The following is a 16,616-nucleotide window of genomic DNA, read 5'->3' as shown; positions in this document are numbered from 1 at the left end:
CCGCTGCGCTGTGGGGGGCCCTCTCCGGGGCTGGCTGAGGCTGGAGCTGGCTCCCTCTGCTTGCAGGGAGGTGTGGAGGGGGAGGCGTGGGCGGGAGCCGAGGCTGTGTGCAGCACCCTCAGGCCGGCAGGGGTTCCAGGTGGGTGTGGGCTCAGTGGGCCTGCACTTGGCACAGCTGGCCGGTGCCTGCTGGGATAGATCAGGGAACGAGCTCCCTCTGGGCTTCTGGAGTGCCCAGGCTAGGTGCCGCAGAGTCCTGCCCTGAGTGCTGGTGAGAGGTGAAGCTGGCTGGGCTTCTAGGAGGGGTGGGGACTTGGAGAACTTTTGTATCTAGCTAAAGGATGGTAAACGCACCAATCAGCACTCTGTGTCTAGCTAAAGGTTTGTAAATGCACCAATCAGCACTCTGTATCTAGCTAATCTAGTGGGGACTTGGGGAACTTTTGTGTCTAGCTAAAGGATGGTAAACACACCAATCAGCACTCTGTGTCTAGCTAAAGGTTTGTAAATGCACCAATCAGCACTCTGTGTCTTAGCTAATCTAGTGGGGACTTGGAGAACTTTTTTGTCTAGCTAAAGGATTGTAAACACACCAATCAGCACTCTGTGTCTAGCTAAAGGTTTATAAATGCACCAATCAACACCCTGTCAAAACAGACCAATCAGCTCTCTGTAAAATGGACCAATCAGCAGGATGTGGGTGGGGTCAGATAAGGGAATAAAAGCAGGCTGCCTGGGGAAGCAGCAGCAATCTACCCTGGTCGCTTTCCACACTGTGGGTTGTGGAAGGGTTGTTCTTTCGCTTTTTGCAATAAATCTTGCTGCTGCTGGCTCTTTGGGTCCGCACTACCTTTATGAGCTGTAACACTCACTGCGAAGGTCTGCAGCTTCACTCCTGAAGTCAGTGAGACCACGAACTCACCAGAAGGAAGAAACTCTGGACACATGTGAATATCTGAAGGAACAAACTCCGGACACACCATCTTTAAGAACTGTAACACTCACGGGTCCATGGCTTCATTCTTGAAGTCAGCGAGACCAAGAACCCACCAATTCTGGGCACAATGCCATGACAATGGTAAATTGACACAGCACACTGATTGGTGTGTCTGATTGAAGGGTATTGAAGGGTGCCTCCTCCTCACTCTCCACCACCGTTGTAGCTAGTCCTCCGTCTGGTCTGATGTCTAAGCCCCACTTCTGGAGTCCAGTCCTGCTGCGTGCTTCAGTTTCCTCTGAGGCCTTTCTTTGTGTCCTGCAGATGGCCACCCTCTTCCTCCTCTTCACATGGTCATTTCTCTGTGTACAAATGTGCTGCTGGTGTCTCTCTTATGTGACTAGATTTCTTCTTATAAAGACACCAGTCAGATTGGATTAGGGCCCGTCCTAACAGCCTCATTTTAGATTAATCACCTCTTTAAAGGCTCCATCTCCAAACAGTCACATGGTGAAGTACTGAGGAGGCTAAGTCTTCTACATATGAATTTGGGGGAACACACTTCAGTCCATAACAAGAAGTATCCAATTTTCATAGCAGTAACTACAAACTCCCAGAGTAGCTACATAATCTAGAGAAACGCTCTGATTCTAAGGAAAACAGGGTTACAATGCTCAAGCACTTTTTTTTTTTTTTTTTTTGAGATGGAGTTTCACACTTGTCAGGCAGGCTGGAGTGCAATGGTGCCATCTCAGCTCACTGCAACCTCTGCCTCCCAGGTTCAAGCAATTCTCCTGCCTCAACTTCCCGAGTAGCTGGGACTACAGGTGTGCGCCACCACACCCGGCTAATTTTTGTATTTTTAATAGAGACGTGGTTTCACCATATTGGCCAGGCTGGTCTGGAGCTCCTTACCTCAAGTAATCCACCTGCCTCGGCCTCCCAAAGTGCTGGGATTACAGGCGTGAGCCACCGCACCCAGCTCAAGCACTGTTATACATAAGAAAAATAGGCCAGGCAGGCCTAGTGGCTCACACCTGTAATCCTGACATTTTGGGAGGTCGAGGTGGGCAGATCACTTGAGCCCAGGATTTGGAGACCAGCCTGGGCAACATGGTGAAAATCCGTCTCTAAAACAAAATCCAAAAATAAAAAATTAGCTGGGAATAGTGGCATGTGCCTATAGTCTCAGCTACTCAGGAGACTAAGGTGGGAGGATTGCTTGAGCCCAGGAGGTTGAGGTTGCAGTGACCCATATCACACCACTGCACTCCCACCTGGATGATGGAAGGAGACCCTATCTCAAAATAATAATAATAATAGAAAAAATAGGCCAGGCATGGTGGCTCACACCCATAATCCCAACACTTTGGGAGTCTGAGGCAGGCAGATTGCTCAAGTCCAGGAGTTTGAGACCAGCCTGGGCAACATGGCAAAACCCAGTCTCTACAAAAAAAAAAAAAAAAAAAAAAAACACACACACACACACATATACACACACACACACACACACAAAATTAGCTGGGTGTGGTGGCACATGCCTGTAGTCCCAGCTGCTTGGGAGGCTGCAGTGAGCTATGATCACACCACTGTATTCCAACCTGGGCAGCAGAGAGTGACCTGGTCTCAAAAATAATAAGAATAAGAAATAAAGATAAAATAAAGAGAACCACCATTTTCAAGCACAGAGCATATTTTACTTAGTTTTACAATCAAATGTAAGTGGAGATCAGATTCCTATAGGAAGCTCCAGGTTTGTTCTAAACAGCAGAGAGACAAACCAACCAAGGGTGGGTGATATGAAAGAGTGGACACAACTGAACAATGTGCGTGGGGCACTCGGTTCTATAAACCTCAACAACGTGTAGGGTCATTATCAAGTAAAACCACTGAAGTGGCCGGGCGCGGTGTCCCACGTCTATAATCCCAGCACTTTGGGAGACCGAGGCAGGTGGATCACCTGAGGTCAGGAGTTTGAGATCAGCCTGGCCAACATGGTGAAGCCCCATCTCTACTAAAAATATAAAAAATTAGCCAGGTGTGGTGGTGGGCACCTGTAATCCCAGCTACTTGGGAGGCTGAGGCAGGAGAATCGCTTGAACCCAGGAGGCGGAGGTTGCAGTGAGCCGAGATGGCGCCCCTGCACGCCAGCCTGGGCAACAAGAGTGAAACTGTGTCTCAAAAAGAAAGAAAAAGAAAAAAAAAAAAAAAAACACTGAAGTGTGACAAAATAGCTCTAAACTGAAAACAACATAAATCTCCACCCACAGTAGAATGGGTAAATCCATTGCTTTTCTTTCCTACGCTGGAATACTACACATCAATGAAAACCAACAGATTACTGCTATAATACGTAGATGATTCTCACAGATTTCATACTGAGTGAAAGAAATCAGTCACAAAAGAATACATATAGTAAGATTCCATTTACATGAAACTCAGGAACAGGCAAAACTAATCCATGGTGACAGAGGCCTGAATAATGATGACTTTGGTTTGAGAAAGGGCCAAGAGAGAGCGTGGTAGGAGCTGGAAGTAGGCTGTACCTTGCTTGGTCTGGATGGTGGTCACAGGGGTGTATACATTTATAAAAATTATCATGTGATATATGTAAGATTTATGTATTTTACTAGATATGTTACATATTAATTGGAAGAATTTAAAATGCTGCAGTGTGGTGGCACACACCTGTAGTCCCAGCTACTCGGGAGGATGAGGCAAGAGAATCACTTATACCCGGGAAGCAGAGGTTGTAGTGAGCCGAGATCGCACCACTGCACTCCAGCCTAGGCGAAGGAGCGAGACTCTGTCTCAAAAAAAAAAAAAAAAAAAATTGCTGCAGTGTACAGGAAATCAGTAAATGCACCCTTATTACAGTTGCAGTTTTGTTTATCAAACAAGCATTTGAATATTCTGTGGACTGGCAGTTACCAAGGCTGTATTAAGTAGGATTTCCCTGAATATTTTTTAGTACATATCAATAAACATTTGTGCTTCCCAGCTAGGGTAAATTTAAACCAGAAATCTTTCAACAGTCTTAAATGTAATCTTACGCATCATACAGTTGGCTAGCCAGAGAACCACAAAAACAGATAGAGACACATTCCAAAGAGAAAATCTCTCTCAGCTTCATCATTGGAAAAATGTAGACTGGACAGTAGGAGTTCAATGATTTGTGTGGAAGGTATCATCACAAACAAATAATCACCTCCGCAAGCTGTTCACACAGGTCTTTAGAGTGGCCTGCAGGACCTGGCCTACCCCCTCCCCGTCCCCACCTCCTCCTCTCTGAACTCATCTCACAGCACTCTCTTCCTTTCCCACTCCACTCCAGACACACTGTCCTCCTCGCCGTTTCCCAAACTCAGCAAGCACGCTCCCTCCTCAGGGCTGTGCCTTTGCAGGTCGGTCTACTCTTCCCCCAGAGATCCACATGGCTCCTTCCCTTTCTTCAGGACATTCATAAAATTCCACCTCAGTTCCCTGGCCACCCTATCAAAATGTGCAGGCAGAGACCCACTTCATCTCCCTATTCCCGGCTTTATTTTTATACCCAGCATGTTTCACATTTAAGGATCCACAGGTATTCTTTGTTATCTTGTTTATTATTTGTAGAGATGTTTGTCCATTTTGCTCACTTTTTTTTGTTTTTTGTTTTGTTTTGTTTTTTGAGACAGGGTCACGCTCTATTGTCCAGGCTGGAGTGCAGTGGCATGATCACAGCTCACTGCAGGCTCAGCCTCCTGAGCTCCAAAGATCCTTCACTTTAGCTGGGACAGGGACTACAGGCATGCACCATGATGCCAGATCAATTTTTGTATATTTTTGTAGAGATGGGGTTTTGTCATGTTGCCCAGGCTGTTCTTGAACTCCTGAGCTCAAGCAATCCACCCGCCTTAGCCTCCCAAAGTGCTGGGATTACAGGCTTGAGTCACCACACCCAGCCTTTGTTCACTTCTTTATCTCCAGGACTTACAACATGGTCTGCACTCAATAAATATTTGTTAAATAAATGATTTTTTAAACATCCTGCTATTTAACCCTATTTGCTTCTATGTATCAGTTCACATATATCAGGAGAAGCCTCAAGATTTAAAAATTTTCACTCAGAAAAAAAAGAACTATTGAAGACAGACAGATAAGGCACACACATCTCTCTCAAATAAAATAGTTACTGGTCACCAATGTATGCTTTCAATCTCCTTTCAGAATTTTTTAATGAATTTCTCTTTTAAAATGAATTATCTGTTTCATTGTAGATGCAATTTTCTCTCTTTTCAGTAGGGTAGGTAGGAACGGCAACCAAAGATAGAGAATGGTCCAATGCAATTGCTGACTTAATTTTGTAATTCTCTCAAATCTTCTATTAGCAGAATTTATCACTCTCTCTTTTTTAAACTGAGTCCAATCCAATTTCTAAAACCCCTCCTCCAGGGCCAGGTCAAGACACATAGGTTTCCTTGGAAGGCTAATTATTTGAGATCGCTCTTCAAACAGTTATTCTTCAAAGATCTGTTCCAGAAGCACAGAGAAATTGATTTTCTGCCAGCAAAATTTATTTACTTCCTGGCTTATGTTCTCAATTAAAAGTTTATTACATGTTCTGCACATAATAAATTTTTTAACTTCTTTAGAAACATTTTTTACAATTTACTCCACCTGAATAATTAGATGCTCACCCTCACTCAGGATAGAGGTAGATTTCATAGAGTAATAGCAATAAAAATTTAAAGTTCTGTTTCCGTGTTGGCAATACGTTTCTCTTTTCTACAGTCCCTCTTCATTTTTCTTTGATGACTTTGTTTTTCAAATCAGCACGTTGAGAAGTGTATCAAAGGTTTAAATTTTAGACACAAAATACATGGCTTATTTTCCCGAAACAACATTATGCCCTGCACTTTTTCAGATTCGGAATTTGAGTGCACTGACGACTGACTAAAACTACATATTAACCAACTGCTATAAAAGTTGGAAATGTGTCTGGTTGCACCATGCAAACTCCCTATGCTGTACTCCAAATATAATCAAGAAAGCAAGCTAGTGCCAGTGCAGACTCATCTTCAAATTTCCAAGCTTTATGAAGATTGACTTACATTTTGCCACTTACACAGACATCACAATTGAAAACCATGTTTCCAATTAATTCCAAAGATGTTCAGAACCCTTATTAGGCTGGCATCCTTGCAAGCGAAATTTTTCCTTCCACTCTGCCTTAACCCACCTACAGCATTTCATTTTGTGAGGCAAATTTACTTTCATAATTCTCCAACTTGTTTTTCTTGTTCGGGATTCTCAGTGAAGTCCACAGCTCTTCCCCACCACCCCCATGCTCCCTCCAGCCTAGATCTCCCTCTAGCCACTGGTTCTACCTTGCTGACCTCTGAGTTTACCGGCCACCTGCTGACACTAGGGAGGTCCTGACATAATCACAGAGACTGGGGCGGTCAAGTGCATTCAATTTCTTCGCTTCCTAAACACCTAGGAACCTGCACTAGAGTGTTTAACTAACAACATCTACCCACCAGGGGGCGCCCCTCGACTAGCAGTGCCGTCTGATTGCCTGTCTTTTAGTTTTCCCTGGCCACGCCTGTAGTTCAAATAGTTTGAGCACTCCTTAACGCAGCTCTTTAAAATGGAAAAAGAAGGCCATTTATTGAATACATGGACAAAAAGAAGCAGATAATAACCTTCGGGTATAATTCGTCTCAGATTTTAGCGTTTTTGCCCTTGGGAAAGCTATGGCTTGCTGTGAGAGGGGTTTTACTGCCACCTCCTGGATCACGGCTTGACAGCACCGGGCAGTACTGAACAGAGCCAAGGCAGTGAGGTGTCATCCTAGTGAAATGGATGTGAGGTCAACGGCGCAATCCCAGAGCTCAGATCTTTCATAACTTTCCTTAAATAATTCCTGTCCATCCAAGCAGAACTGACATCTCCTTCACCCCTCTGCCTCAGGAGGCAGACGTGTCAATCTCTCATTGACTTACTTCCTCCCAAAACCCAGAAGAACAAAGGGGACCTATCTTACTTAAAACAAGTGTAGTTTAAAAAAAAAATACATTCTGGGCCAGGCGCGGTAGCTCACTCCTGTAATCCCAGCACTTTGGGAGGCCGAGGCGAGCGAATCACGAGGTCAAGAGATCAAGACCATCCTGGCTAACACAGTGAAACCCCGCCTCTACTAAAAGTACAAAAAATTAGCCGGGCGTGGTGGCGGGCGCCTGTAGTCCCAGCTACTTGGGAGGCTGAGGCAGGAGAATGGCGTGAACCGAGGAGGTGGAGCTTGCAGTGAGCCGAGATCGCGCCACCGCACTCCAGCCTGGGCAACAGAACAAGACTCCGTATCAAAAAAAAAAAAAAAAAAACCTTCTGGTCGGGGGCGGTGGCTCAAGTCTGTAATGTCAGCACTTTGAGAGACGGAGGTGTGCGAATCACCTGAGGTCAGGAGTTCGCGACCAACCGGGCCAACGTGGCGAAACCCCATCTCTACTAAAAATACAAAAATTAGCCAGGCGTGGTGGTGCACGCCTGTAATCCCAACTACTTGGGAGGCTGAGGCAGGAGAATCTCTTGAACCCGGGAGGCGGAGATTGCAGTGAGCCAAGATGGCTGCACTTCACTCCAACCTGGGCAACAGCAGGAGACTCCGTCTCAAAAAAAAAAAAAAAGGATTCTTCTGGCTGGGTTGCATTTCTCAAAAATCATTTTTTAGCCACAATATGTCTTGAGCCAAACCATATTATCTGAATCTGGTTTTTCCCTTATTGTCAGATATAGGAAAACCATCTATAGAGGGAAGCCTCCAATACTCAAACTAAAATCTGCTTTACCTTTTTTAAAGACCTTAATATCTTTTATTCACAGAAGGAATTCAAATGACCAATATATATACATCAAATAGATCAGAATATGTGTAACCTCAGTAGTAATCAAGAAAATGTAAACCAAAGCAAGGTAAGTTTCACCCATCTATCTGGCCAAAATGGAAACTATTAATATCTAACGTGAGAAAATTTTCTCATATACTGTTGGTGAGAATATAAATTAGTACAGTCTTTTTGAGGGACAATTTGGCAGAGTCAATCCAAATCTAAAATAAAGCATTCCTTTTGCAGCTTCAAAAAATATCCATCTCTGGTTAGCACTGTGATAATTTTTCCAGTGTCCATTCTGTGCCTGCCCTGCTTTGTGGAACCCATGTGTTTCCATGGGTGCGCTGCTATTGGCCTAAGGCAATCAGTATAATCCAGTTTCCCTTTGATTCCATTATTAATTCCGGGAAAGGAATTTAACAGAGGCCCAAGGTTCAAGTCATCAGTGATTGTCATTTACCTGGCTACCGTGATTGATTCAGGGATGAGCAGTATCCAAATTAGGCTCAATAACAGTGAAGTGTTGTTTAATGACTGGGGGAAACTCCTTGTCTTCTCCTCTAGAAGTAAATGAGGAGGCATGTAGCTCCAGGAGTCTAAGCTCTCAATGTTATATTATCTAAACAGGTTTTAAAAATTAATTCCAGGCCGGGTGCGGTGGCTCAAGCCTGTAATCCCAGCACTTTGGAAGGCCGAGACGGGGGGGTCACGAGGTCAGGAGATGGAGACCATCCTGGCTAACACGGTGAAACCCCGTCTCTACTAAAAAATACAAAAAACTAGCCGGGCGAGGTGGCGGGCGCCTGTAGTCTCAGCTACTCCGAGGCTGAGGCAGGAGAATGGCGTAAACCCCGGAGGCGGAGCTTGCAGTGAGCTGAGAACCGGCCACTGCACTCCAGCCCGGGCGACAGAGCGAGACTCCGTCTCAAAAAAAAAAAAAAAAAAAAAAAAAATTAATTCCAGCTCTAAATAATCATAACCATATATTTATTTCAACACTCACGGCTCTATCATTTATTGAGTGACACTGAATCAATTCCTTAAGTTTTCTAAGCCTCTTATCTTGCCTACAAAACATAAATAACATTCCTACTTTCATAGGGTTATTACTATTGTCACATACAAATCACTGTGCTACATAAGGTTCCCCATCTTTATAGATTTAAAAATTCAGTGAGGCAGTGACACTGGGTATTGTTCTTGCCTCTGTGTTTTCAGAATCTAACCCTGACTCTTCTGGTGGGTTGAGGAGCAACTTAACACCTTTCAATAAATGGCTTTTCTAGTTAAAGAAAAAAAAAAAATTGGAGGGGAGGTAAGTACACATGTAAACAAAAAGAGTGAGAAGCCAAGGAAGACAACTAAAAATGGGTGGAGAAGGCCGGACATGGTGGCTGTCTCCTGTAATTCTAGCACTTTGGGAGGCTAAGGAAGGAGGATCGTTTCAGCACAGGAGTTAAAGACCAGCCTGGGCAACATAGTGAGACCCTGTCTCTATAAAAAATAATAATAATAAAATAAAATAATGAAACAGGTTAAGGAGGGAAGTGACGAATTAAAACATTATTTTGTGGGAGTCAAGGGATAGTTTTAAATCCTAGCAGCAAGATTAATGAAGATCACTTTCCAGGTCTAGAGCAAGTGGGATAGCTGGATGGAGGTAAACTGATCTGAAAGCCTGTTCTCCGGACTGATAGGAGATCCTACCCTAGCTTAGGGATAGGAAAACATGCTGAATTGAGATATATTGTTTTCATTTCCCTGAACCTTTCTTATATGTTCATGTTAATTGACAATACATTTTCCAAAATGTTACCAGAAACTTCACTTCTACAGGAGATGACCCTGAGTGCCAAAGTAGAGAATATAGAAATTAAGAATGTGCAATGGGCAAAACTAAATTTTCACTGAACACAAAGAAAAATGCTGTTTTGTGGATGGGTTTTTGTTTTAAAAGAAAATTTCTCAGAATATATTCAACATCAGATATCCACAAATATCTATAAACACAAAACACAAGTTACCCACGAGTGATAACATAAGGTACTTACTTCTCAGAGGGCATATTAAGAAAAAATATGCTGTACATTAATTACATTTTCGAGTTATTTCATGTCTGAAGCTATCAACAGAAAAAATAAGACCCTTGAGAAAACAATGTGAGAACATAATTTTTTATTCATATAGAGGAGTGTTAAGCACCCTCTTCTAGTGCAAAAACACTTAATGCAAAAAACAACAGAAAAATTCATTTAGTCCATCCATTTCACTAAGACTAGCCTAAAGTCTTAGGAGCAGTGCTCTGTTTCTTCTCTAATCCCCTGACCGTGGTTCAGTTATATAGAGGAGGGCTTAGAAAACAAATCGATCACATTTTTCAATCTAGTCTGATACATAGTATATTACAAGTCCAGCCTTATATTTTAGCACAACTAAGATAAAGGAACCAATAATGAGAGTCACATAAGAAAACACATTTTCTATGTTCCATTTCAATGGGAAGTCAGATATTCTAAGCAAGCAAGGGATTCTAGGTCAGGAAAACCAGGTTCTGTCACAACTTTTACCAGTTAGTCTTTACAAGAAATGTTGTTTTATGACCATGCTGCTTATATCACCAGCTATACAAGAAAATTAGCTTGTCACCCCTACATCCAAAGTTTCCAAGAAGAATTAACAGATTTCAAACTTATTTGTTAAATAGCATACAGCAGTGTATGTATTATTTATAGCCTCTTAATTAATCTAAACTAAAACCATCTATGGAGCCCAGTAAGATAATATTTATTAATTTTAAAACATACATACACACAGCAAGCCCACTGCTCCCCAACAGTACATACACATATTCCCTATAGCATGTGACTAAATCATATCCTTGCAAGAGAAACTAAATAACCTTAAACTTAAAAAAAGGATCACTTTGGTTCAATATCTATTACTGTTGATGATTATGATTACATCAAGAATCACTGAAACCAATTTGCAGAATCTTCTTTTTCTAGTAGTTCTGCCACAGTTCTAATTAGATATGATTCTCAAGTCGTAACTTGAACTTATAGTAAATAATTTTTAGTTCCTTAATCCTAAAGTTCACAAGGTATTTTAATAGGCAAAAGATATCAAAAGCTAGTATAAAAACTGTAAGGTAATTGATTCTAGAAACTCAACCACTGAGCTGATATGTTCACACTGATCTTTACATAAAAATACTATTGAAATAAGCCGAAGCGCCATTTGGCTTTAAGTATTACCTGCTTGCCATGCTGCAGAATCTACTGGCAGTGTTTTTCAAAGTAAAAATAAAATAGTAACATTTTAATATGAAGCCTATTAATGCTGATACCCTAGTTTTTTCAGCATACTAGCCATACTAATATAGTCAAACACCTGGTCACAGATTAAAAGTAGAGCTTTTAAATCAAGACCAAATTTTAATTTAACCACCAAATAGACTTGTACATTGAAACCCCTTATTTGCCTCCTCTTGAATGTCCTACTCTTTTGAGGCTTAAATATCCAAGGTCAGAATTTCAATATTAAGCTCCTCAGAGTAAAAAAGAAAAGTCCTAGGTAAATTCTTCAGCTAAGTTCTAGTCAATGGCTTTGGAAAAAAAGCAACACACTATTAACTGGTTAAGGCAAAAAAAAAACTCACACAAATTCTGATTCCTTAAACAACCATTCTCTAAAATGATAAAGCAGAGCATGGCTAGAAACCCAGAAATCAAGAACCTGTAGCCAACTTGGTTTATTCCTCCCACCTAAAAAGTTCTGGATCCATGCATTGGAAAAGATGTGTGGAATGTAGGTAAATGATTTTGCACCTTGGCGGAAAGTTTTTGAGAAGGCCTAAGTGTTTGAGGTCACAAGGAGACAGGAACTTCTCTGGATTCTAGCATCACCCTTAAACTACTAGGGGACAAAAGTGGAGTCCATAATCATGAACATTCTCTCCCCAAAGCCTCTTCAGCTGGGTGGTTCAATAGCAATTGGTTCACAGAAGAGTAATCAGTCCTGATCAATTCCGTATGGAACATTAGCACCAGAATCTTACAATACAGAGAACTAACCAATGCCAGAGTTGTAGTAAGTCATTCGAAAAGAGGTTTCTCTGTCAAGCTTGCATTAGTGTGGTTCTTAGAAGATCAGCAGAGAGGCCAGAGTCTCATAATATACTGATAGAACATCAACAATAAGTACAGAAACCAAAGATACATGTCTACCCATGGACAGGAGTTACATATTCCCTTAATATCTAGAAACATGTAAGATTTTTAAGTGTGTTTTCATAGTTAAATTCGAGCAAAGCAAACAGTTTCTCTTACTGATCCTAGTTTCTTCAATTTTCTTCAACTGATCCTCATTATTATCACCTACCCCCACCAAACCCACTCCTAAATAAATGTACACATTTATACAGAAAACACACAAAGTTCAATGCATGAGTAACATGGCCATTTATGATATTTCTCTCTGTCCCCCTTTTTAACTCACTTTTAATCATGGGTAACTTAAAATATACAATCTCCACTGGATATATCTTGAAATAGCATCGGTGGACGTGAAAGGTAATGGGATAACATTTGAGGAGGGCCATTTGTTCAATCTTCCTTTGAAACATTTGGAAGTCTTTGTCTTTCCTTCTTCTAGAAGGCCTTCCTTAGAAAATGCAGGCAGTTCAGAAGGAAATGATCAAAACCATGAATCTCTCCTCTTGGGATATCAGCACTCTTGCTGCAAGAAGATGTCATCTCAAGTGCAAGAGCAGCATCTAAAAGCACAGGAGGATATACCATCAACTATTTTACATAAAATCTTTCTAAAAATTAATTTCTATCTCACTTGCTTTCTCACATTGCATATATTGATAATATTGGTGGGTACTATGTAGTTTAAGAAAACCTTAGATTTCAATTAGATGTGTCAACAGCTAATTTTTAAGACAATCTTTAGAATAATTACCAATCAGGGCCGGGCGCGGTGGCTCAAGCCTGTAATCCCAGCACTTTGGGAGGCCGAGACGGGCGGATCACGAGGTCAGGAGTTCGAGATCATCCTGGCTAACACGGTGAAACCCCGTCTCTACTAAAAAATACAAAAAACTAGCCGGGCGAGGTGGCTGGCGCCTGTAGTCCCAGCTACTCGGGAGGCTGAGGCAGGAGAATGGCGTAAACCCGGGAGGCGGAGCTTGCAGTGAGCTGCGATCCAGCCACTGCACTCCAGCCTGGGTGACAGAGCGAGACTCCGTCTCAAAAAAAAAAAAAAAGAAAAAAAAAAAGAAGAATTACCAATCAAAACTATCATGTGTATGACCAGGCGCGGTGGCTCACGCCTGTAATCCCAACACTTTGGGAGGCCAAGGCGGGCAGATCACCTGAGGTTGGGAGTTCAAGCAGCCTGACCAACATGGAGAAACCCCGTCTCTACTAAAAATGCAAGAAAATTAGCCGGGCATGGTGGCCCATGCTTGTAATCCCAGCTACTCAGGAGCCTGAGGCAGGAGAATCGCTTGAACCGGAAGGTGGAGGTTGCAGTGAGCGGAGATCGCGCCATTGCACTCCAGCCTGGGTGACAGAGCAAGACACCGTCTCAAAAAAAAAAAAAGTTACGAGAATGTGGGAATTTATCATCATAATATTTTATATAGTTAATGAGATATTAAACATTGAATGACTTGCTTGAGCAAATAAATTATCACTCAAAATGGTCTGATTGGCCAGACACGGTGGCTCACACCTCTAATTCCAGCACTTAGGGAAGCCAAGGTGGGCAGATCACTTGAGCTCAGGAGTTCGAGGCCACCCTGGGCAACATGGTGAAACCCTGTCTCTACCAAAAATACAAAAAATTAGTCGGGCTTTGTGGCACACACTCGTGGTCCCAGCTACTCAGGAGGTTGGGGTGGGAGGATCACTTCAGCCTAGTTGGCAGAGATTGCAGTGAGCCGAGATCACGCCACTGAACTCCAGCTTGGACAACACAGTATTATCCCATCTCAAAAAAAAAAAGTCTGATTTTTGTTTTGGTTTTTTAACACTAAAAATTATATTTAAAAGGAAGTCAATAATTTGGTATAGCACTGATCTCTCTTTATTGGGAAAAATATTGCCAAGTATAGTCATGCACTACATAACAATGTTTAGGTCAACAATGGGCTGCATATACAATGGTAGTCCCATAGATTATCATGAAGCTGAAAATTCTTATTGCCTAGTGACATCATAGACACGATAACATCATAGTGCAATGCATTACCTTTTCTATGTTTTGATATATGAATACTTACCATTGTGTTACAATTGCTTACAGTATTCAGCACAGTAACATGCTATACAGGTTTGTAGCCAAGGAACAATAGGCTGTACCATATAGCCTAGGAGTATAGTAGGTTATATCATCTAGCTTTGTGTAAGTAGACTATGATGTTAGCATAACAATGAAATCACCTAAGGATGCATCTTTCAGAACATTAAGTGAGGCATGACTATAATCAATCAATCTTGCTTTACAGGCCCACAGGGCAAATGACTGATAAGGGAGATAGGTATATATCTTTCTTGAGCACTTGTCACCCAAAATTCACATTACTATATCCAATAAAATGCAGGAGATTAGTTTAAGAGCAAGAGATATATGCTCTATGAAAAGGGATTTCATCTCAGAGATAAATACTACCTCTGGTTTTCTAAGTGGCACAACTCTTTCTCTATCAGAAGTTCTCATGGAATCAATCACTGGAGGTTTCAGCTGAAAAACTGGTCTTCAACAAGCCACAAAATAGTACCCATGAAAAGGCTGCACGGCTTTAAGTATGGGAAATCACACCTACCCAGTTCAGAACCAAAATGGTTCTCAGTGCTGGTGTTCCATTTAAGGCAAATCAGCCCCTGAATCATCTGACAGGGGAGGTCTTGATACCTGTAAATTAATAACAGAGCATCATAGGTTCACAGTAATTGCAAAAGTTTCACTTCCCCAAAATTTCAATTCTGTGTGTTCAAATATTAGATGTTTAGAATTAACTATTCATAGCTCAAGTTGCCTATGTGGAAAAGAATGAAGTAAGGGGACATTATTCTTTTCCTTTTTTTTTAATACCAAACATTACTGTTGAGTGGATGTTATTCTTTGATCTTAGTTTATGCACATGTTAAAAGATAATTCTGATCTGCTATGGCAGTGTAAGCCCACTACATCCCATCTCTACTTATTACAAAAATACCAAAACAAAAACCTGTTGGAACCATCATATAAAGACTTTGAAGCAGCCCTTATAACTCTGCTACATGAAGTAAAGGAAAACATACTTGAAATGGATGAAGGGATAGGAATTCTTAGCAGAGAAATAGACACTATAAAAGGGAGTCAAATGTATATTTTAGGACTAAAAAGTACAGTATCTGAAATTTTAAAATCTCACTGGATGGGCTTAATAGCAGAATGAAGATGATAAAGTAAAAAATCAGAGAACTTGAGGATAGATGCATAGAAATGGCCCAAACTGAAGAATAGAAAGAAAAAAGTTTAGGAAAAAGTGAACAGAGTCTCGAGAACCTATGAGAAAATACTAAATGGTCCACCATACATTTCATTAGACTCTCAGAAGGAGAGGTGAGAGATTATGGCAGAAAAAAAAATATTTCAAAAAACAATGACCAACAACTTCCCAAATCTGGTAAAATATGTAAGTTTACAGATTCAAAAAGGCTGTCAAACCCCAAATAGGATAAACTCAAAGAAAACTATGTCTAGATACATCATATTTAAGCTAATGAAAAGAAAAGATTAAAATTAAATCTTGAAAGCAACTAGAGGAAAATGAAACATTACGTATAGGAAAACAATTCAAATGCCTGAGAATTTCCCACCAGAAATTACAGAGATCATAAGACAGAAGAATCACATCTTTATCATGCTGAGAGGAAAACAAAACAAAACAAACATGTCAACCCAAATTCCATATCCAATAAAATATAATTCAAGAATTAAAGTAAAATAAAGTCATTCTCAAATGGAAAAAAACTAAGAACATTTGTCACCATCAGACCTGCTCTGCAAGAAATGCTAACAGAAGTTTTTCAGGCTGAAGGAAAATAATACCAGAGGACAATTGGAATCTAGGGAAAAAGAGAGACCAACAGAAACGGTAAAGAGCTAGGTAAATATAAAAGATAACTTTTTTCTCATAAATTGTTAAAAATATTTATGACTGTTTAAAATAAAGCATACAATGTATTTGGGGTTCTGAAGACATATAAATGCAGTACATACGAAGTTCTAACATAAAGTGCAAACTGGGGAGAGGGGAATACGTTTGCAAGGTTCCTACTTCTTTTGTTGTTAATTATTTATCAAGAGAAATTATTTCTTAGACCACATATTCATGTTTCATAGTTCAGGAACACGGGTAAGTGACAAACTTCTAGGTAATTCAACCCAAAGAAATCCTTTACATTCCAAAATCACTTTGTATTCTGAAAGATACCAGCCTTCCCCATCTCCTCCACATCTTTCACGGAATCATAATTTCTGTAGAAATCTGCATGTGTCTTCTTTCTTGCTTCAGCCACAGCAATCTTACAGATAGCTGCAACCCCCAGGGATACAATAAAGTTTCCAACAATATGAAATCACAGACATTTGGCCAGAAGATCACACAGCTGAGGTTTTGCCAAAGCGCTGGAAGCCATGGTAGTTACCGTCCTTTATAGGTATGTCAGCCTCAGAACCAACATCTTTCCTGGATGATGGAGAAATGGATGGGCAGTTCCTACTTTTTATTTCAAAGGGTACAATGTAGACTA

At 41.1% G+C, this 16,616-nt stretch overlaps 1 protein-coding gene across 1 annotated transcript in view; it reads right to left on the bottom strand.

Moving 5' to 3' along the window:
- Nucleotides 1-9,967: 9,967 nt before the first annotated feature.
- Nucleotides 9,968-16,616, bottom strand: part of CDKL2 (cyclin dependent kinase like 2) — a 59,628-nt gene continuing 52,979 nt past the window's right edge. The window contains exons 14-15 of the mRNA XM_026446918.1: nucleotides 14,642-14,730; nucleotides 9,968-12,583 (exon numbers count right to left, since the gene is read on the bottom strand). Of these exons, the coding sequence (XP_026302703.1) occupies nucleotides 14,683-14,730 (48 nt within the window). The 3' untranslated portion in view covers nucleotides 9,968-12,583; nucleotides 14,642-14,682. The remainder of the gene's footprint in view (nucleotides 12,584-14,641; nucleotides 14,731-16,616) is intronic.

The sequence above is a fragment of the Piliocolobus tephrosceles genome, chromosome 3 (genome assembly GCF_002776525.5).
Source record: "Piliocolobus tephrosceles isolate RC106 chromosome 3, ASM277652v3, whole genome shotgun sequence".
Classification (NCBI taxonomy): domain Eukaryota; kingdom Metazoa; phylum Chordata; class Mammalia; order Primates; family Cercopithecidae; genus Piliocolobus; species Piliocolobus tephrosceles.
The sequence above is the reverse complement of the archived record's forward strand: the minus strand, read 5'-3'. Positions and strand labels throughout refer to the sequence as shown.